The 22,362-nt window shown below is 37.8% G+C and overlaps 1 protein-coding gene across 3 annotated transcripts in view; it reads right to left on the reverse strand.

Annotated features, from left to right (window-relative positions):
• Positions 1 to 1,713: 1,713 nt before the first annotated feature.
• The window catches only part of LOC132815811 (enhancer of polycomb homolog 1-like), a 238,959-nt gene continuing 218,310 nt past the window's right edge, over positions 1,714 to 22,362 (reverse strand). For 2 of the 3 annotated variants that reach the window (XM_060825074.1, XM_060825072.1), the window contains 4 exons: positions 14,787 to 14,905; positions 13,825 to 13,960; positions 9,838 to 10,198; positions 1,714 to 3,354 (listed from right to left, as the gene is read on the reverse strand). In XM_060825074.1, the coding sequence (XP_060681057.1) occupies positions 3,282 to 3,354; positions 9,838 to 10,198; positions 13,825 to 13,960; positions 14,787 to 14,905 (689 nt within the window). In that variant the 3' untranslated portion in view covers positions 1,714 to 3,281. Of the gene's footprint in view, positions 3,355 to 5,730; positions 5,882 to 9,837; positions 10,199 to 13,824; positions 13,961 to 14,786; positions 14,906 to 22,362 lie in introns of those variants that run through there. The other variant, XM_060825073.1, reaches the window with a different exon arrangement.

The following is a 22,362-nucleotide window of genomic DNA, read 5'->3' on the forward strand; positions in this document are numbered from 1 at the left end:
GACCTGCTAACTCCTGCACTCAATCCCCTGTCCTATGAAGGAAAGCAAGCCGTATGCCTTCTTGACCACTCTACTGACCCACGCTGCCACCTTCAGGGAACAATGGACCTAACACCCAGATCTTTCTATACACCACTTTTCCCCAGGGCTTTTCTTATTTACTGTATAGTTCGCTCTTGAATTGTAACTTCCAAAATCCATCATATAGCATTTGCCCAGATTGAACTCCATCTGCTATTTCTCTGCCCAACTCTCCAATCTATCCATATTCTGCTGTATTCTCTGTCCCCTTCACTATCTGCTACTTCACCAATCTTAGTGTCATCGGCAAACTTGCTAATGAGGCAATTTACACCTTCCTCCAAATCATTTATGTATATCGCAAACAATAGAGTCCCAGCACAGATCCCTATGGGACACCACTGGTCAAAGGTCTCCATTTTGAGAAGCTCCCTTCCATTTATTACTGTTTCCTGTTGCCCAACCAGTTCTCTATCCATCTAGCCAGAACACCCTGGACCCGATGCAACTTCACCTTCTTAATCAGCGTACCATGAGAAACCTTACCAAAAGCCTTACTGAAGTCCATGCATATGACATCTACATCCCTTCCATCAAACAACTTTGTCAGCTCTTCAAAGAATTCTATTAGGTTTGTAAGATATGACCTTCCCTATACAAAACTATGCTGCCTATCACTGATAAGTTCATTTTCTTCCAAATCCGTACATATCCACTAAAGGAAAGATCTATCATAGAACCAAAGGATAAGTGGGAAAATTTTTTAAAACAATGAGCATGTCTTTTGATTAATTGCTTTCAAAAGGAATTGGATACATATTTGAAAACAAAACACTGAAGATGATGCAACTAATTGGACAGCTCCTTCAAAAAACTGATATGTACACTAATTGCATAAAAGGAGAACATCTGACATACAATTTAGAAAACTATTTGGAAGTTTACTTGTGAATTTGGATGAGGCTTGCTTTACTTATCGGAACTTCAATGCCGATTTTAATGTTAAAAGATACATTTCTTGCTATACATCAACTTTGATACTGATTTAACGAGAACAAAAGGTTCAGATTTCCAAAGAAGAAGAAGAAAACAGGTGGCCATGAGAAGCAAACTCTATATGTGGAGTTCATTGGCAGGATTGAGCAGGTCTGACATTTCTTAAACTCAACAATAAAGAAAACATGGAAATGGATCATAGCACAATCGATAATCAAGAAAAAGCTGCAGCAGGCTGATGGCAAGTAACTGAGTGGGGTGAAGTCAACTGGAGTAAAGCTAATCTAATGAGCCAGTAGTGAGATACAAATGATTGCTGAGGAATTTTGGAAATGGAGCATATTAATAAGGCGTCAATTTTAATACTTCTATCAAAGACTATGTACAAAAGAAACATGCTTGAGGGCAGAACATGTCCTGATAAGTATAAATATTTGTAAATGCAGATTACTGGGTCAAGATGGATGCAAGGTGGCACAAAATTCTTACAAGGCTGCTGACCCAAAGTGTTTGATCCTCTCAAAAAGAAAGCAATATCCTCTTTAAATGGGGAAGATTCACAAATGAGAAAGAATGGTGTGACTGTCACAACGGTCATTACTTTTGTTTGACCAAGAGGCAATTATTTCCCAATGATCTAATTGTGCAATCCAATAAAGTAGTAAAATGAAAATAATCAGAACAAAGTAATTACTGAAATTCAAACAAGGATCAATTTACTTTCTTCAATATAAGCATTAGGTCTTGAAAAAGATGTGTTATAAACTTAAGTTATTTATGAAGTGGTCCAATAAGTTACCTCCTCAAAGCATTACCAGCCACATAATTACCCCCCAGATTTTTTTTTAATATCTAACTTACCAGCATGGTAAAATGGTGAGAGCTCACATTTCATAATGCTTCAATTACAAAATACTGTAAATACACAAATTACTTTTCTTTCTAATGTAGCAAGAAAAATAACTCCAACACGATACAAAATTTAAAAAAAAAACACAGCTGTTGGTCAACATATAATGCCCTGGGTTTATTTTGTGAGAGTTCTGTCACAATTCCAGGTGGGATTAAAAACCTTGAGGATATATATGCCATTGGACTGGGCATTCAGACTCAGGTACTGACAAAGCACTAGTAGTAGTCTGTTAAGTACCAATCTCTTCACAGAAGAGAGGTCTATTATTTCCAAAGGAAGGCACCCGATATCGTGGTTCTGGCCTTATAGCCTTCACAAGAATCTGAAAGTAAAAGCTGGCTGTTTCAGAAACTGGAATGATGATACACGTACAGCAACTACTGCATTCATCTCCCTTATCTCCTTGTTGTTTCTTCTCTTTTTCATGTGAACAAGTGAAGAATGAAGTCTGTGTGTACAGGAGCACAAAAATCAACAAGAAAATTACAACTTTAACAGATACAAAAATAACTGAATGATGAATGAACAATGAAAAAAGCTTGGGAAACTCTGATACAGCTCAGATTTGTTTTGAAGGAGGTCCAATTTGTTTAAACTCAATTGAGCAAAAAACTAAGCAGCATAGAAAATAATTAGTGCTAAAATAATTTTGCAGAAGCATCCTTGCTTCTGAAAAAGTGTGACTTCATTTCCAGCTTGTTACTTGCGGTAGAACAAATAAGTGGAAGATCCCTATGTCTCCATGAAGTAGTTCCATCCCCATTTACAAACTGATGCCTTAATTTTCAAATCTGTATGTATGTCACCATTTTTACATGATACACAGAAACTCAGGGACCCAGAGGGGAACCAAGTATGTTCACCATATACAAAATACCGAGGAGTCCACAGCTACCTAACACATTTACTACAGCACAGGAACCAATGAAGGTACAGTGTACAAAACTGTAAACACAGCACAATAAATAGATAAAACAGCAGGTTCCGCACCATGCACATGATGTGATGACACTTCATCTCTATAGATCTCTCACATCTCACTCTTACTGGTTGCAATTTTGTTTTTTTTTCAAGTGCAAAGCATCACAAATGAACAGTTCAGTATTCAAGTAACATATATACAAGTGTATTACAAATATGCAGTACTGTACAGATAATTGCTGTATCATAATTTACAGATGTCAATTCCTATTAACAGTAACAAAAAAGCATGAGATGTGCATTGCCATCAAGTCCCCAGAGCTGCCATGGAAACGCAATGTGCTGCATTCCGCCATCCCTTGCATTCACAAACGCTATTGATGCATAGCACCTAAATGAGTTCCCAAGGCTGCAGCTATCTTTGTGGACACTACGTTACTTCCATTGCCACTGTATTGTCTGCTATACTGTTTAGTGCTGGCTTTTCTGTGTCGTGGTTTTCCCTGGAGAAATAAAAAGAAATAGATTGTTAGCCACTGATTATTTTCTTAGCTTTAACATTTAAAAATACATAATGGCAGCAATGCATTATTATGAGCTTTGCAGTAACCCCCATTTAAAGTAGATTTTATGAAATAAAATTTGAGAAATCTAGCAACTTTTCAAAAAGAACTATGACTGACTCTATGGTCCCTGCTCTGTGACTCGCATATCTGGTTGAATATTTTGATACAAGCATTCCATTTTCATTCAAGTTCATCCACTAACTTCAACCTAGTCCGAAATTTTGCTTCCTCTATGTAGGTGAACGGTAAGATCCACAATTTATTCCTTTTACCCCTGTTGTCAGTTTATGCAATAAACACATTTCTCCTATTAGACAGTTAAGTCAAACATTAGCAAGGACTTCAGTAAACTGCCACACTGCACACATGTAACCAAGTCAAAGTCTTCAGTCAAATTACATTGTCACTAAAAAATAGACAAGAACTAGACTTGGTGACCTCCAAAATGGAGTGCAACTTGAAGCAAAACCTCTTGTTTTTAATCAAGGTAGACAAATTAATATTTAAAGGAATTCAGTTTACTTAAGAATACAAATTGAGCGCTGACTTACAAGATGTTACATACTTTGTTTAATGAACATGACCCTTACTTACAATGTCTGGCAAACAAGCTTCTTTCAGTGAACAGTTTTACCCAGATAGATTATCATAATTTACTTTCTCACTGTACTTGCTTCAATGAGAAACGGTGCAGAAGTGGAAAAGACAGCAATATTTATACACATTAGGAAGAAATACCTACTTCAATAGTTGAAATGATTTTTAACTGTTAACAGCAAAGTGTTTTGGAGTATTCACCATTGCAATTCAATATTTTCAAGAGGGTCATCATAATGAACACACCTTAAGAGTGGTAATTTTGAGTGACAGCAACTGTTCTACCCAAAATGGAGAATGTCATATGCATACTGCTGCACAGGTGAAAGACTAATTTTCATTAACTATAGTAGAGTAACAGGCAACAAAATTTGGGCCTTGGATTTTTGAATGTAAACAGAACCTGGCAGTCTTACTGGAAGGGAACCATCCAAGTCATCCTTCCTTTTGAATTACTGCCAAGCATTTTCAAAATGCGATGGCAGAAACTACTAAGTTATGCAGTATACAAACTACACAATGTGAAGAGAAACAATAAATACCAAACAAGGTATTATGTGCATTAAAAGTGGTGCACATTGATTTGGAAGATTTGAGGAAACAATTTATGCCAAAACTTGTAAAATTAAATAGACTGGTCAAGAATTGACCAGTAAATGTCGCAATGACTTCTCAATAACTGAGCGGTGAAAAATAATTTCATTGTAATAAGAGTGAAACCTTAACATTTAGCATTAAAATGAAGCATGACAATAGTCTTTGTCTGATAACCACAAAAGTGCAAAATGAGATAAGAGACAGGTGAGAACTATAGCTGGGTTGTTGGATGTGTTCTATTTTCACTCAGTGCAACTTCTTGACATCACCCCATTCTATTCACTCAACCATACACCAGTTTATGTACTGCCAAAGAAAACAAATCTAGGGCGAGTTTGGGAAAGCTCTAGAAAATTTCTCCCTACCCATCCTCAAAAGATGACCAGATGAGTTCCAGAACACTCCACTGAATACACCGTCCCCTAGGATTGTTAAGCAATGATCAACTGATGCCCCTGTAGAGATTAACAATTATTGCCAAGCAAGTTTTCTGTACATTCTTCCTACTATTCCACTTAGGATAATTTCTATTCATGTGTACATATTTATTACATCACATAGCTATACTGCACATCCGTTCCATTCTTTACGAATGAGAGGGATCAAGAGAGAGATCCAGGGTCAGCAAACATTTAGTACAATCTGGAGAAAGTTACACTACTTTTTTGGTTTAGCACTGAACAGATACGGAGTCAAAAAGAATGACTGGTCCACTAATAAACTTCTTGCTAATATGATTCTTAAGAAGAGTGTTTTGGTTAATACTTACATTACATTAAAAGAATATATAAGGAATATAAACAGCTTTAATATCAATATTCTATGAAGACATACAATGGGAGTTCAAACTACATGGATAAAGGCCATTTCTTCGCTGTGTTACGTACAATTTAAAAATATTAAAGATCAACTGTCTGAACTTACTGAATGATGGTCTTCAAAATTCCATATCAGCCACAATAACTTAAGCAGGTTTTCATATCAAAATATATTCGTTTATTCGAGGCTATTTTAGCCATTGATTTAAAAATGAAAATAAAGGGGTTTTCCCCCAAAAAGGGACATGATCCGACTGCTCACTTAAAAAAATATAAAAAAACAAAAGCACTTTACTTGCCTCCCAACCTCCTGCTCCTACCCTTAAAGTTTCCCGATGTGCTGTAGTAAAGTCTCCTTTTATGACTCCTATTTCACCATCTGGGTGGCAACATCACGTCTCTATGGCGCAATGAATTGCAGGGCCAATGACGTGTTTATGGAGAGACACTTCCTGCAGGTGTGATGTTTAAAGAGTGAGTCATCATCAGTACCCTTTTACATATATAAAAAAAATCAAACCATCAAATTATGATTAACTTAAATTTTCAGAATGTGTGGCAGGGCAGAGATGTTTTCCACTTTAACAGCAAGTTTTGTGACATCACACCATTGGGCTTGATAACTCCTTCAAGCCAGCTCCTCAAATATTCACTCACCTTTGTGAAAAAGGGTACTGATCAAGAGATATCATTTATAATTTGAAGGCTTTTTCTTTAACTGCGCTTCAATCGCCACACAAATGATCGAAACAATCTTAGGGAAGGTAGAGTCGAGAAAGAATCATTGGAGATACAGCTCATTAAGATTCAGCCATCATAAAAAAAGCTACAAAAATGCACCATCTTTTTATGATGCCTGCTACCTATAATGCTTTTGAAGGCTAAAAAGAGGGTTGACATAAGGCAAAACAGAAGTAACCACTCCACAGCACCGCATATAGGTGCTACATGCAAAATAATACATTCATGTCAAAACAACTAAACAGTCTTTTCTCCACCAATCACTACATTCAATTGAACACTCTCAAATAGTAGAAAACAAAGACAGAGATTTTAGTTGATTCAAAGCCTACCTGAAGTACAAAAGTGTTGAAGCACTGCCCTCTGAATTAAACTTTTCTGACTTTGCTGGTGGCTTGAAAACATTTCTACCAAATGAAACATTCCACTGCCTATTTATGCACAGTTTATCCAATGGTCTTGTTATGGACAAAACAAATGGACCAGATTGGTGTAATTTTGACATTATCAACTTTCTTCATACATAGGAGCAGAAGCAAGCTAATCAGCCCATCGAGTGTCTCCACAGGTGATCTGATACTCAAACTCCATTTTCCAGCCTTTTCCCCATAATGCTCGATTTCCTTACTGATTAAAAATCTGTCAATGTCAATCCTGAATATACTTAATAACCACCCATGAGGCCTTATGGGGAAGAATTCCTCAAAGTCATTACTCAGAAGAAATTTTTTTTTCTTAAAAGGACAATACTTTCTTAAATTATGCTCCAGTCCTGAATGCTCTGCAAGGGAAAATAGTCTTTGGGAGTTGGTAAGATGCAGAAAGGTTATGTTTCAATAAGATCACCTCTCATTCTATTAAACTCCAAGAAGCACAGGGAGAAAGTGAGGACTGGAGGTCAGTCGAGAGTGTGTTGCTAGGAAAGCACAAATAGGTCAGACAGCATCTGAACAGCAGGAATCAATGTTTTGGGGATAAGTCCTTCATCAGGAATGAGGCTTGTGGGCCAGGGCTGAGATAGAAGTGGGAGGGCAGTGGGGTGGGGCAGGTAGCTGAGAAAGCAATAGGTGGATGAAAGTGAGGGAGAGGGTGATAAGTCAGGGGGGTTGATGGACAGGTCAGGAGGGTGGTGCCAAGTTTGATGCATTCTTCCTCCAGGGCTCAGGTGGTAACGATTTGGCGGAGGGGCCAGCCCAGGTGCTGCATGTCCTTGACGGAGTGGGAGGGCAAGTTGAAGTGTTCAGCCACAGGATGGTGGGGTCGATGGATTGTGGGTGTCCCAGAGAGAGTCCCAAGCCTCCAAGTCAGCACTCCCCTCTGGACCTGTACATCGCTCCCCCCTCAGACCTATCACCTTCTCTCACCTTCATCCACCTCTCGCTTTCTCAAGTTACCCAGCCCACCCCACCCCACTTACATTTTTCTCTCAGCCCCAGCCCACAAGCCTCACTCCTGATGAAGAACTTAAGCCTGAAACGTCGATTCTCCGGCTCCTTGGATGCTGCCTGACCTGCTGTGCTTTCCCAACAACATACCTAAGGAGTACAGGCCCAAAACAGCCACCTCTCCCCACAAGACAGTTTATCTATAAGAATCAGACAAGTGAACATTCTTTGGACTGCCTCCAATGCTAGTTTATCCTTCCTTAGATGTAAGGTCCAAAACTGATCAGTGTTCCAGCAAGACATCCCTATTTTTATACTTTATGTTGGCCTTTATTTCAATGAAGGTCAACATTAAATCTTTATTCCCCAATACCTGCTGAATTTACCAATTTTGTGATCTATGCATCATGACTCCCAAAACCCTCTGTGCTGTAGCTTTCTGCAGTTTGCCTCCACCATTTCAATAATATTCAGCTCCTCTTCCTGCCATATTCCATCTACCAGGTTTTGCCCATTTGCTTAACCTATCTGTATCCCTCTGCAGACTTTGCCTTCTTCACCACTTGCCTTTCCACTTATTTTTGCATCATCTGAATGTACTGTGGCCACATTTGCAATTTCCTCATCCAAGTCATGACCATAAATCAGTACTGACCCCAATGCCACTATACTAATTACAGGCTGCCACCCTGAAAATACCTCCCTTTGCTCAACTCTCTCGCTTCTGTTAGTTAGCTAACCCTCTATCCAAGCTAATAAATGACCCCAACACCATTGGCTTTAGTGGTCTCATGTATGGAACCTCAATAAACACCTTCAAAATTCAAATACATTACAGCCCCTGCTTCTTCTTTATCTTGCTGTTTATTAACACCTCAAAACATTCTTCTTTCTTCAAAACATTTATCCTTTCCTCCTTTGTGAAACCAAGCTGAGTCTGCTTTATCATAATATGTATTTCAAATGCTTTGCTATTATAATCATTATGATGAACTCCATTTTCACAATAACACGTCAAGCTAACTAGTTTGCAGATTTTTTTTTGGGTCTCCTTGCCATTTCAAATAAAGGTATTGTATTGGTAAACCTGTTGAAAATTGCACAGGAAGACTGCACATCATTTATTTACACCATCTATAATATCTTCTCCAAGTCATCATGATACATACGTGATTGACCATCAACCCTGAATCTAACTTTATGCTCTCACTTACATACTTCTAACCTGGAGAAGCGTTGTGGTATTATCACAGGACTATTAATCTAGAGATCGAAGTAGTGTTCTGAGGAGCCAGTTCAATTCCTGCTACGGCATAATGTGGAATTTGAATTCAACAAAAATCTGGAATTAAGAATCTGAAAATGAACATGCAGCCATTATTGATTGTTGGGAAAAACCCATCTTGTTAACTAACGTCTTTTAGGAGACGCAACAGCCACCGTTCCTTCGTATGACCTACATGCAATTTCAGAACCACAGCAATGTGGTTGACGCTTAACAGCCCTCTAAGCAATTTAGGATGGACAATACATACTGGCATGGCCAGTGATGTTCCTATCTCATGAATGAATAAAAAACTTGGAGAATAAGACAATTAATAGCAATGTGTAGGTGAAATCTTGGCTACTTCCTTCCTTGCCCTTTTCTGATCCAAGGTCAACTGCAATACCACTTTAGTTGCCCCAAGTGAAACCAGCATGCACACCAGTATAAAACTGAACTAAAAAGTGAAGACCACACAAAAGCACAAATTCAAAACAACTAGCCCAAATTACATAGAGATTAAAATTGAAAAATATAAATTATAAAGGATTTGACCTGTCATGAATTTAGATATTACAAGGTGCTTTTCAATTGAATTTCTTGCCACTAATAGGTGATATCTTTTAGATGGTTGCTGTAGAAAATCTCAAAATGGGTCATGAAACTAGAAGAGTAAAGACTATATAAATGAAGACTTCTGGAAGTTCACAACTTCATTAAATCTCATTTGTTCTACTCTCTCCTTTCAGGATTGGGTAATAATCCATTCATTGGTCATAGAGACTGCATGAATGAAAAATGTCACCATCCAGACAAAGTACAGAATGAAATTTATCTTTACTACAGCACTCAAGGGAATAGGTTGTTTATGTAATACTCTTCTTACTTGACAGAGCCCACGTTCAATCAAATCAGGACCAATGTGATCTATTAACTATGAATTTACTGGTAAATATCAGGGCTCAAATGAAGTAAATAAATCTAAAGTATATACAAGTTTACAGATAATGAAGCTTACCTTGGTACTCCATCCATGGAGGTGGAGCCTGGAACCTTGGGTACCTGACAATTTGCTCCTGTAGCCAGTTTTAAGGCAGATGTTGGAACAGTATTTAAAGTTCTAGGTATATGACGTGCATTCAGACTGGTGACAGAATTAACAGCAGCTACTGAACTAGGTACACCTAGACGAAGGCTGTTGCCAAGCAGAACCTGAGGACTTGAGTTTGCAGGATTTCCATGGTGACTCAGTGCACTGAGGGAAGTTGCTGTCTGTGTGTTGCTGCAGGGCGGCAGTAAGGCTGAACCTGCTGATGATTGACTGGTTTGTACAAGTGCTGTAGGCGTGGTACTAGTGAGGTGTAAGCCCTTGTACGATCCTGAAGAAAAAGGAAAAGTGATAACATCACTAGAACACTGACCCGATTTGGGCTAGGACAAGGAAGTCTAATCATAAAGCAAAGTAGTTTAATATGATCTTCATTCATAATTGTTTCAACTATAAGACATCTTTTTCATAAAACCTTCACCTTAATGTTAGCTCCCTTACTTCAACCAACCTGTTCCAAACAGACTATTCTTTTCCACCAATATTTAAATGGAAACTTCAACTGAAACTTGCACAAAATTTAAACTATCTTATTCAAATGCTTCTTTTTAAAAATCAGCATGAACTGTTCAGCATGAATAGTTAAAATCAATAGGAAAATTATTTCAAATATTACAGGAGTGTAAAATGGAATGTAGCATGAACATGACTGATAAATGTAACAATATGCTGATTCGCATGAATTCCAGTCTTTGGAAATGCTGTCTTACTAGGACAGTAACCCATTCAATGGGCTGCGGGAATAGGATGCTCATGTTTTACCTGACAAAATTTATGTACAATACTTACATTATGCATGCTATACTGACAAAAAAACCTATTGCTCTGTTAAGAACTGTAATTTAACTTCAAAATCATTTAAAAATTCAATTGATCAGCATAAATCAGATTTTTCCTACTACAAAAGGACATTAGCTGCAGTGTATATCCATGCATACTTAGGTTTTACATTTTTTGCAGTAACATTGTTCAAAATAATGATAATACTATAGGTGGTGAATAGTATCTGGAACTCGCGAGTAAGACGAGCAATGGTTTATCTCCTCAGCCAATAGATTGAAGTATAATGGAAATAAACAATCTTGGATCAAGAAGTGGTGTAATCTACAGTAGGCCAAGTCAATTTCAAAACAGACGTAAAGTGAATAAGGAGCAAAACAGGGCAATCACCTAGCAGGCACAACAGCAAAGTCAGCCCTGTCACCCCCAAGGTCTCCTTAAGAGTTATATAGCACAGAAACAGACTCTACAGACTGATTCGTCCACACCGACCAGACATTCCAATCTGACTTAGTCCCATTTGACAGCATTTAGCCCATATCTAAACCCATCGTATTCATGTATCCAATCGGATGCCTTTTAAATGTTGCAATTAGATCCATCTCCACATGTCCGGTGGCAACTTGCTCCATGCATCTCGCATACACTGAAAAAGTCACCCCTCTGAGGGCTGGTGAGGAAATTGGGAGACATGTCTCTCACCCAATCAACAGCCTGAATGGTCATACTCGGTAATCCTGTGCAGACCACATCCGAGATAACATCACTACTGACCCGGTGTATGACCTCTTCCACTGGCAAGACAAATCCACAGGACCTTTGTTATCCATCACCAAAAGTAGCTTGGCAGCAGTACTACTGACCAAGCTGGTCCAGTCCCAAGAGGAATAGCTGCTAGTCTGGGTCTGTCAGTTGGGTGAACAAGAGGGGAAACATACTTGACCCTGCCCTCACCAATTTGCCTGTCACAGATGCACTGGTTTATGACAGTACTGGCTGGAGTGATCAGTGCACAATTCACTTGGAAACAAAGTTCCATCTTCACATTAAAAATATCTCCTATTCCCCAGTCTTCAATCAATTTCATTCACTTCATGTGATATTAAGGAGTGGCTGAAGGCACTACAGACCGTAAAGGACACAGCAACACTCTGGAAATAGTACAGAAATCTTGTATTCTACAACTTGCTGCTCTCCTGGCCAAGCTGTTCTGGCACAATTACAACATTACCTACCTGACAATTTGCTCAGATATGTCCTACACAAAAGTGAGGACATATCCAGCCTGGCCAAATGCCATTTCATCAACCTACTCAATCAGTAAAAATGATGGGTGGGGGGGGGGAAAAAAGAGAGAGATGATCAACAGTGCTATCAAGCAGCATTTGCTTAGCAATAACCTGCTCACTGACATTCATAACATCCTTAGTTCAAATATAGGCAAAAGAAGTGAATTCAAGAGATGAGGGGAAAGTGACTGCTGTTGACATCAAGGTGCATTTGACTGACTGCAGCATCAACAAGCCCTAGCACAAGGTTTATCACAAACTGCGGTTGACATAGACCAGTCATCTCAACTTCAAGACATTACAAATTAGGCCCAACTCTTTTTCATTGTTTCAATGACCTTCCTTCCACAATGCACGATATTGGGCACTATTCTTAGCAACTCACATACTGAAGCTAGACAGAGCCCAAAATGCAGCAAACTTAGGACAACATTCAGGTTTGTGTTGACAAGTGACAAGTTTGCACCAGACAAGATTTAATGACCATCTCCAACCATACAGAATCTAACTATCACCTTTTGATTCTCAATAGCATCCTGGGTATGAGCAGCAACTCAATTGGACTAGCTTTTATAAATATTGTGACTGCAAGTGGATTATATGAAGCTCGGAATCCTGTAGCAAATAACTCCCCTTCCTGACCCCCTAAAGTTTTCCGATGATCTCTACAGCACGTTGAGAAAGCGTGGTGGAATGCCTGGGTGAGCACAGATCAAATCACTCAAGAAGCTTCACACCATCAAGGAAAAAGCAGCCTGCTCGATTGATATCACAGCTACAAATATTCACCACCAACATAGTGTATATCTGTAAGTGGCAGTGCAACACCTCATTAAGGCTCCTTAGAACTTTCGAAAACTGTGACCAGCACCATTTAAAAAGGTGGCAGATTGATGACAACACCATGCAAGGTCCCCTCCAAGCCACTCATCCTTGACTTGGAAATATATCACTTCCCCTTCAGTGTGACTGGGTTAGAATCCTGTAGCTCTCCTCAATCAGAAATGTACACCAGCTCGAGAAGGTAGGCAATCACCATCTTTTCAATGGCAACTAATACTGGCCTAGCCAATCAAACACATGACATACACTAAAAGAACAATTTAATTCAGAGACATAGAAAAGCTAAACAAAACTTTTGATACTTTAAAAAACTCCCTTACAATTAAAGCCTATGGGAATGAGACTTCTCATTTTATTATTAGAAGTTTTTTTTGGGCCAGGTATTGAATGGTAGCAATTAATGCTTTTGTCAGAGGATGCATTTCATCAAAATGCACAACTTTATGCTAGGTTCAGTTTGTCTTTTTGTGCTGTTCAATTAATCAGTCAGCTGGCAAGATGTAACTTTTGTGAATCTGACACCAGAGTGGTAGAAGTTGGGACAGGATCTGTAGATACTAGTATCTAACTCTGCTTCTGTCCTTGCCTGAAACTACTGTGCCATGTGTGAACAATGAGCAGTGCTATCAGCCTCACCATTATTTTGATGCAAATAATTGTTGGCCCAACATGTTTACTCATATTTCCTAAGACTGCAAATATGAACAGAAAAATCACTAACAATATTACCAAGATTTTTCAAGAACTGACATATGTAGCACAACAGAAAGGCTAAGACAAAAGTGAATGATTATTCTTTACAGTTTACATTTTCAACATTTTACTTCATAGGAACAGGCATAGGCTGTTCAGGCTCTCGAGCCTGCCCTGCCATTCAATATGATCATGGCTGATCAATCATGAATTTGACTTTCACTTCAGTAAACACCTGTAATCCACATTCTAAATTTATTCCCCTAACCACATGAGACAAAAATCTACTCACCTGAGGCTTGTAGGACACCATTGATTCCAAGCACTACTTCGTCCTTTGCCTTGAAAGCCATCAACTGTTCTGATGTCATCAAAGCTGAAGCAGCAAATTGTGCACTAACTGAATCCAATGTTTTTGAAACAGAACCCTGTCACAAAAATATATACGCATATCATAACCTTGGAAACTTTTGCAAACAACCTAAAATCAATTACCTCGATTTCATTCACATTATGATAGGCACTGTAATATTTCAAATACACGCACACTGCAGAATCCAACAACAGCAAGACTGATTGAAGCCAGTGAACTGCATGAAAGCACTGAATTAGACAAAACATCTTTCATGAAAGCACCAATGCCATATAGCTCTATTGAATTGACCCGTAGGGTTTATAACAAGCCAAAAAGTACTGATCATTTAACCAGCTTTGGATATATGCACTGAAAAATATATAGAGAAATATTTTACAAAATTATGAATAATTTATACAACTTTGATCAGCTTCATAAGACAGGATTTGAATTACAAACTTTTAAATTCGAACAATTGTACCACAATTTTTAAATACAATTGCAGTTAGGTTCAGTTGAGAAAACATAAGTTGCTCTAGCAAAAGTCAAACAAATTATTCATTTCTGACAGAGATGATGCTTTCAACCCTCAATCCAAGTGAGTTGTTGAACAAGCAAAACTGAACTGAACTGAAACATTACTCCCTACAGTTTTTTTTTGCATCAGCCACCATTCAATTATGACATTATTTAAACAATATTAAAAACCAATGGAAGCAAAATGACTAATCATATGCAAACATATGAAACTTACAAACAATTCTGATAATGATGCTCTGCATTATAAGTACTCTGATCTTGTAAATGCTCTAGATATTCATTTCCAATTGTCATTTTTGATGTGGATTACACTATTACTTTTAGAGTTTGCTTCTGAAGAGAGCTCTGCTCATTCTTACCTGTGAAGCATTGGAGCCTGAATTACTATGTGCTAGCTGCTGCTGAATCTGTGCAAGTTGTTGTTTCTGCATCAGTACTAGCTGCTGTTGATGTTGCTGGTATTGTTCTGCTGTAAATGCTGAACACAAATTAATTTATTAAGGCAAATTTGATGCAAAGGAGAGAATAATGAAAACAGACATTCAATTACAGTCTTAGATTCTACATACAACTTAAATATCAAACAATCACTATGTTCACACCAGAAATCTTGATTCAACAAACCTCCCTACTTCTACTTCCCACAACCTTTCCAAGTGCATTGGTAATACCAGTTCCAAGCAAGAAAGATGCAATTGATTTGACAGGTCAATTTTCTTCCCGAAGCAAGACTAGCCACCTCAACAATTACTGAGTAGGATTCAGTTTATACAATATTTACTGCACTACAAGCAACTGAAGATAAAAACAAGAGGAGGAGATATTGCATTAAAACTTTTGACAACAGAGCAAAGTCCCATCTGCACTCATCATATGATAATCTATAAACATTTTATACCTGTTCATACAAGATTCAAGTCTGAAGTGCTAGACATATTAAGACACAACCACCAAGGAAATAGCTGCAATGTTGAATTTTGTCTCACCATTTGTAGATCAGTTAGGATGCTTGGAGCGGGAGTGGGGAGTAAATGGACAGAAGGCAAGGTACAGAAAGGAGCAGAAAAATTCCCTGTTCCCCTTTTGGATTTCTAGCAAGTAAACACCAGCCTATAGTCAAGGTGATGAGAAGAACAAAACTGATCAAAGAAAAAAGTGCATTTCCATCAAAAAAAAAAGAGTCAGATTTGATTGGAATTCTCCATGTCAAGTAACAGTCCTTAGATGTTACAATTGGAAGCCTTACAGTCAATAGTAGCATGGATTATTGCATTGAGGGACATTAGAACCAACTTTTAATCATCCACAAAAACCCCGAAGCCCCTGGTACAAGCGCATATGGGATCATTATCCACAGAAATTCTCAAAATAATATCTGTAGGTCAAGTTGTTGGTTAATGTATATAATTAGTAGAAGTTCTATCAGCCACATAATAGGTGCTAAATTTCCATTATTTATTGCAGGATTGTCCTTTTGTTTTGAGTAATTTCACAATGCTAACAGAATGAAACTGGAATTACTGTCCTTCGAGGATATGACTGTTTTAAAAAAATCTTCCATTTTAGCTAAGATCATCATGGAACACAAGTGTTATAAGCAAGCAGCATATCATTTAATTTGCACTAAAGCACATGATATAAAAAAGTTTTTAAAAATACAATTCCTGTTTTATTATAATCACATACAGTTACTTCAACTCTTTTTCACCAGAAATTGAAGATAATCATTTATAGGAAGCAGAATAATTTGAACGTGTCTATATCACTTAGAAAACTAGCTAGCTTTGGCTCCACACCAAATAAATATTTAACATCTTAACCACAGCTACTGTTTACATTAACCATATACTTGGCTGTCAAGAGAAAAATTTTGAATAGAATATTTTCTGCATCACAATTTTTAAAAACTCTACCATTTTGCATGCAGCTTGTGCATATACATAGCAGTTCCTTTTAAAAAGCTAAGTAGTGTAGCCTAGGCACTCAGCATCGCTCACTTTTTTTTAAAAAAAAGAGTAGGTAAACTTGCTGGAAAAGACTACAAACATCGCAGCAGCAATCTTGGACAATGACCTGATGAAACCGCCAAAACATGAGGTGATAGCCACTATAGAACTTTTCTCCCCAAAAACCATTTTTTTTTTGAAAATAAGAGTTTCACAACACTGACTTATTTATCAAAGAGTCACTCAGGGTCAAGACAAATTTTTGCGACATAATGGAATAATACTACATATCAATAAAAGCAGTGCCATCTTCCCTCATAAATGTTTCATTTGCAGTTAAATTTCCGAAGTAGTTTTTGAAACTTTATGCCTGGAAGGGCTTACTTTAATACTATAAAACATGAGTAGGGGTAGGCCATTCAAGTCAGAGTCCACTCCAACAATGAGATAATGGCTGATTTGATAACCATTAATTCCAGTTTCCTACTTTTTCCCCCCACAACCCACAATTCCATCATTAAAAAGGTCTATGGCACTTGTGAATATATTTAATGACCCAGTCTCAACTGCCCTCTGTGGCAAAGAATTCTTAAATGTGTGACCCCTTATTCTGAAATAATGCCCAGTTGTCCTATTGTCTCCAAGAGGAAACAAATTCTCCACATCTAACCTATCAAGTTCTCCAAACTTGAGGTCACCTCTCATTCTTCTTTATTCCAATGAGGCAGTATAGTCTACTCAACCTGTCCTCCTAAGAGGGTCCCTCCACATCTAGTCCACTGGACTGGTAGCTTCTCTGGACTTTTTCTAATACCTATATCTTTCATTAGATAAAGGGTCTAAAATGGTTCACAGTATTCCAGCTGTGCTCTGAACAGTACCATGTATAACTTTAGCAAAACTGCCCTATTTCTCACCACTACATTAGGAAATAGATCCAATGTCGTAACAAAGTACTTACGAAATGTGAAAAAAGGCCCCTTTAACTTTGAGCACTTAAAAATACAATATTGGTTAGGTGCTAAAATAGGTAGAGTCAAATTCTAATGTTATTAGTGTGATGGAAGCTGCCTTCAGTTACAGGAAAACACAACTTCTGGTCAGATCTTAGATTGGCAGCCTCAGTACACATCTCTCTAATATTAAAGTACCAATAGCAGAATTTAGTGAATAATTTGTGCTCAAAGGTTTTTGCCATGCTGTAAATCTTAAAGAAAATCTAAACTACTAGATTGTAAATGTTTCCAAAATATTTTGGAACTGATTAAGTATTCTGACATTAAGGTGAAACAAGTGCACGTAGAGAGTAATGACTTTTCCAAATATTGTCTTAAAAATACTTCAGCATGATCAAATTAAAGCACATAATATTGGTGAATAAACGTTATAATTCTAACTGCCTTTCAAATCTGAAGAAAGCAAGAGTCAAAATCTGCACTCTTTAACAAGATCTTAGTCAGTCTAGAGCTTTTCAGAGGTAAAAATTAAGTAGAATGTTGAAGTTACACTCTATTGTAAAATAAATACAATCATCTATTAGATTACCTACAGTGTGAAAACAGGCCCTTTGGCTCAACAAGTCCACACCGACCCTCCAAAGAGTAACTCACCAAACCCATTTCCCTCTGACTAACACACCTAACCTATGGGCAATTTAGCATGGCCAATTCACCTGACCTGCACATCTTTGGACTGAGAGGAAACCGGAGCACCCGGGAGGAAACCCACGCAGACACAGGGAGAATGTGCAAAGTCCACACAGACAGTTGCCCGAGGTGGAAATCGAACCTGGGACCCTGGCGTTGTGTGCAGGGTACATGTGCATGGGAGTGAGGGGGTCAGGGTGAGACAGACCAAGTAGAGAACAGGCAGTAGAAAGGAGAGAGAAATGTAGAAACTAATAGCCCTGTATAGTAAGTAGCAATTTGGGTTAAACTGCACCTCAACAGCAAGGGGAACAATTAGGTCAAAGCCGCAGTAAAATGTCATGCAATCTTAAATCACGATCCACTTATTATTTTAAAAAGTAACAGTCACCCAACTCTCGCACCATTCCAACTTATCCAGTTGGTATGCAATGGTGCAAAGTATTACTCTGGCATTAATTACAAATACAAAACTTAAAGCAGGCTAGATATTTTAGTCATTTAAGGAATAATTCTGTTTGTTAATGTCCATTTACTTATCATTCCAATACAGAGCCACAATAATTGAGTACAGAGAAACACATCCTGTCTTCTTGGTAAGCTCAGTCCGAAGAACCCAAAATAGAAGACAAAGCCAGAAAGTCCCAGGGTTGGAGTTGACGGGATTAGAAGATCTTGAGGGAATCCAATGTCATATTTTTGCCCACATGAATCCGAATAGGCAAGAGTCATTGGTAAATCCTTTAGTGCTTGGATCTTGTATCTCAGCATTGATTTGTAGACACCAGTGTTGGACTGGGATGTACAAAGTTACAAATCACACAACACCAGGTTATAGTCCGGCAGGCTTATTTGGAAGCACTAGCTTTTGGAGTGCTGCTCCTTCATCAGGTGGCTGTGGCACTGTTGGATTCTAACCTGATAGAGTGGGATTTTTAGCTTTGTACCTCAGAATTGTTATCATTGGCCTGGCAATATCAGGTCTTCTACCGATAGTAGTTTCTTTAGTCTGTGTCTCATAATATTCATCATGGGCCTAATGTTTAATGGATGGAATAAATGTGTAATACTTTAACTCATTATTTGAGAAAAGATAGCATTTTTAAAAATATATATTTATTTCGACTTAGGGGAACTTCTGAGTAGAAGGCAATAGTAAACTAAACGTGAAATGCAGTCAAAAGCTGGCATGCTGTACTGTCGCTACAAAAATTAACCGCTCCACTATTTATAAAAAGTAATAAAGCTTTTGTTTTTAAGTAATATAATGCAGTCATTCGCAATGTTAACAAAGAATGAATTTGCAAGAACAGGTTTAGTTAAAACAGCTCTACTTTGATTATTTTCTGTTCATTTGGCAGCAATTCTTATTCACAGTTAATTTCAGGTGCAAGCCTATAACCACAAACTGGAATACAAATTTTTATAGCAAGATTATATTTCATAATGGTTGAAGAAACCATATTGAGCGAATTGATCTTGAGTGCATCGAATGATTCAGCAAAATTTCCATGTTTTCAGATTGTTTAAAAATGTGTGGACTTTGAAAACAGAACCATGGGGAGCATAGAGATTTTTAGAACAAACTGTCTGGAATTAACCAGGAAGAGGGCTATTTTACATCTGAAAATGAATCATGAAACATGAGGTAGGCCATTCAGTCTACCAAATCTGCTCCATCAATGAGATCATGGGCTGATCTGACAATCCTCAACTTCATTTCCCTGCTATTTCTCAATAACACGATTCCCCATCTAATTTAAAATTTTAACCATAAAAATTTAACTGAATCTTAAATTTCCGCTAACTTTTATTTCCACTCAAACAGATTCAACAAGCTGATCATGTAAGCAAATATCATTTCTCACAATTGTACAGGTCTAATTCTCTATTAACACAAGATAACCCACCACTACTTTCCTTCCTTCCTTCCAAAAAAATGTCAAATACCCTTGAATAAGCAATTCCCGTACTTGGTCACTTCAACTACCATTCTGTGGTGAGTAGTTCCATAGAAATAAAAGAATGCGAAGTTACTCTTTGCGCACTATTCATGCATCTTGTTACAACTGGTGCATGAAATCAGAGAGAGCGAGCTTTTAATTATGTCCTAATGTTCTTATTTACTCATGCATTTCTTATTTACTCATACTCTGAGCATTGTATTCTGTCCTATCTCACAACACGTGAATACATTTCATGTATTCCTAAACTGCACTATTGCCATGCCGATCCTTTACCAGTTCTCCTTGCCCTCACAAGCACATGCCCTACCAAAACTCTCACCCTAATCAACTAACTTACAATCCATTACAATGCACGTTACGAAAGGTTACTCAGGTGCATTTAAGAAATTTCAATATATCGACTGGAGGCAGTAAAACTATCACTACCCTTACTAATTTTGCAAGATCTAGAAATATCCTGTTTCCAAATCAAATATCCAATTGCAAATTGGTAACAGTCAGGGTCTTAAAGTTAAACCTGAGCCATACCAATCAGTTCTCTTTCATTTTCAGCAAGCTTAGCATTTATACAGATTTTTCAGGACTGTATCATTAGGTCTTCCACAATTCAGTTGGATCATTTAAAACAAAAGGCTGGGTGGCTAGGCTTGATCTTCTGAGTGCTCGCTGATTGCTCTACACTGAATAAGTGTGGTAAACATCACCCCTGGACACAAAAGAAGCTGATATTCCAACACGTACAGAGGAAGTATCACATGATCAGAAACGCAGACTTCCAGATGAACATAGGACTGTCTGCCCTCTCACTGGCGGATTCCGAAGATTCCACTATTTGAACTACAGAGCTTATTGGAAAACTGATCGCTGATTAAGATAAACATCACAAAAAACCCAGACTAAAAAAAGTCATATTGCAATTTGTGACCGTTTGCTGTGTAGCAGCTGATTGTTAAGTTTGTATTACCTATTATTGTCAAAGTGATTACATTCCAAGTACATCATAACTGAGAAAAATACTATAACAGGTTTCTCCTTTGTTTCTCAAAGTACTAACAATGAATGTTATTATTTACACAAAATTGAAAATGGGTTAATGAATCGATAGTTGCTCACATACATTTAGATATTTTTCTGATTTTGGGCTTGACATTAAACAATCAACTATGGTCAATTACGGTAAAGGCCCATCAAAACTGGCCTCAAGTCTCCCAGCACACATTGTAATGAATATAATCTGTGCAGTAAGTATCACCTAGTCTAGTCAGATTCCCACTGAAATGTGTGCACACACATTCCTGGCAATAATTTAGCGCCATTTCCTTCCAAAGTTGTCAGCCCAAATTCTTCAATTTGCTGTTCATCCTGGAAATCTTGTCTACCTTTTTAGCTCAAGAATTTGGTGGGTGAGGGTGGGGTGGTTAACATCTTACTCAATGCAGTTTATTGTATGAAACTCAAACGTACTGAAACTAAGTCTGGGCGCCCTGGTGTTTGCATCACAAATTTTAATACGCAGGTTGAGCAAGCAATTAAGATTAATGGAAATGGTATTAAGTCAAAAGCAATGGAATGTAAAATTAGGCAGGCTTTGCAGTTGTATAAGGCACAGATGAGACAACATCTATAAGAGGGCATAGCTTTGTTCCCTGCATTTGAAACAAAAACAGAATTGTATTAGTAGTTCAGAGAAGACTCACTGGAATCATTCCTGAGATGAAAGGCGTACTTTTTGAAGAAAGCATGAATCCAAGTTGAGACTTTAGACATTAGATTGAAGAATGAGATGTGATTTCAAGATCTAGGAGCCTAAGGGAACTTGGTATAGTGGATACTGTTAAGATATTTCCGCTTGCAGAAAATGGTAACTAGGGACACCGTTTCAGTTGGTCTAGGATGAGATTTCTGAGGGTCATGGAATAATTCTCTTCCCTCAAAGTAATGGAGGCTAGATCACTGCATTTACAAATGACTCATGCTAGATACCAGACTTTTTTTGACAGGCAAGAGAGTCCAGTGTGAAAGGGTGTAGGCAGAAAATGGAATTAAGACCACAACCAGATCAGTCATGATCTTAATGGAAAGAACAGGTTGAAAGTACTAAATGACACTCTTCTTCCCAACCAATAACACACCACTGCTACTTCCAGTCTGGCAACTGGTGTTAAAACGACAGGTAATTGTAATGCATAATGCAATTGGTGATTTAGGTACCAGTACCAGAATACAGCAGACAGAAGCACAGCAAACCTCCATGCACCATGCCCAAAAGTAAACCTTAAAACTAACCTTCAAACATTCGATTGCATAAAAATAAATTATGTATAACAACAATTATCCAAATGACATTACCTACCTGTACTAAACCAGATCAAGTTT

This window comes from Hemiscyllium ocellatum, chromosome 5 (genome assembly GCF_020745735.1).
Source record: "Hemiscyllium ocellatum isolate sHemOce1 chromosome 5, sHemOce1.pat.X.cur, whole genome shotgun sequence".
Lineage (NCBI taxonomy): Eukaryota > Metazoa > Chordata > Chondrichthyes > Orectolobiformes > Hemiscylliidae > Hemiscyllium > Hemiscyllium ocellatum.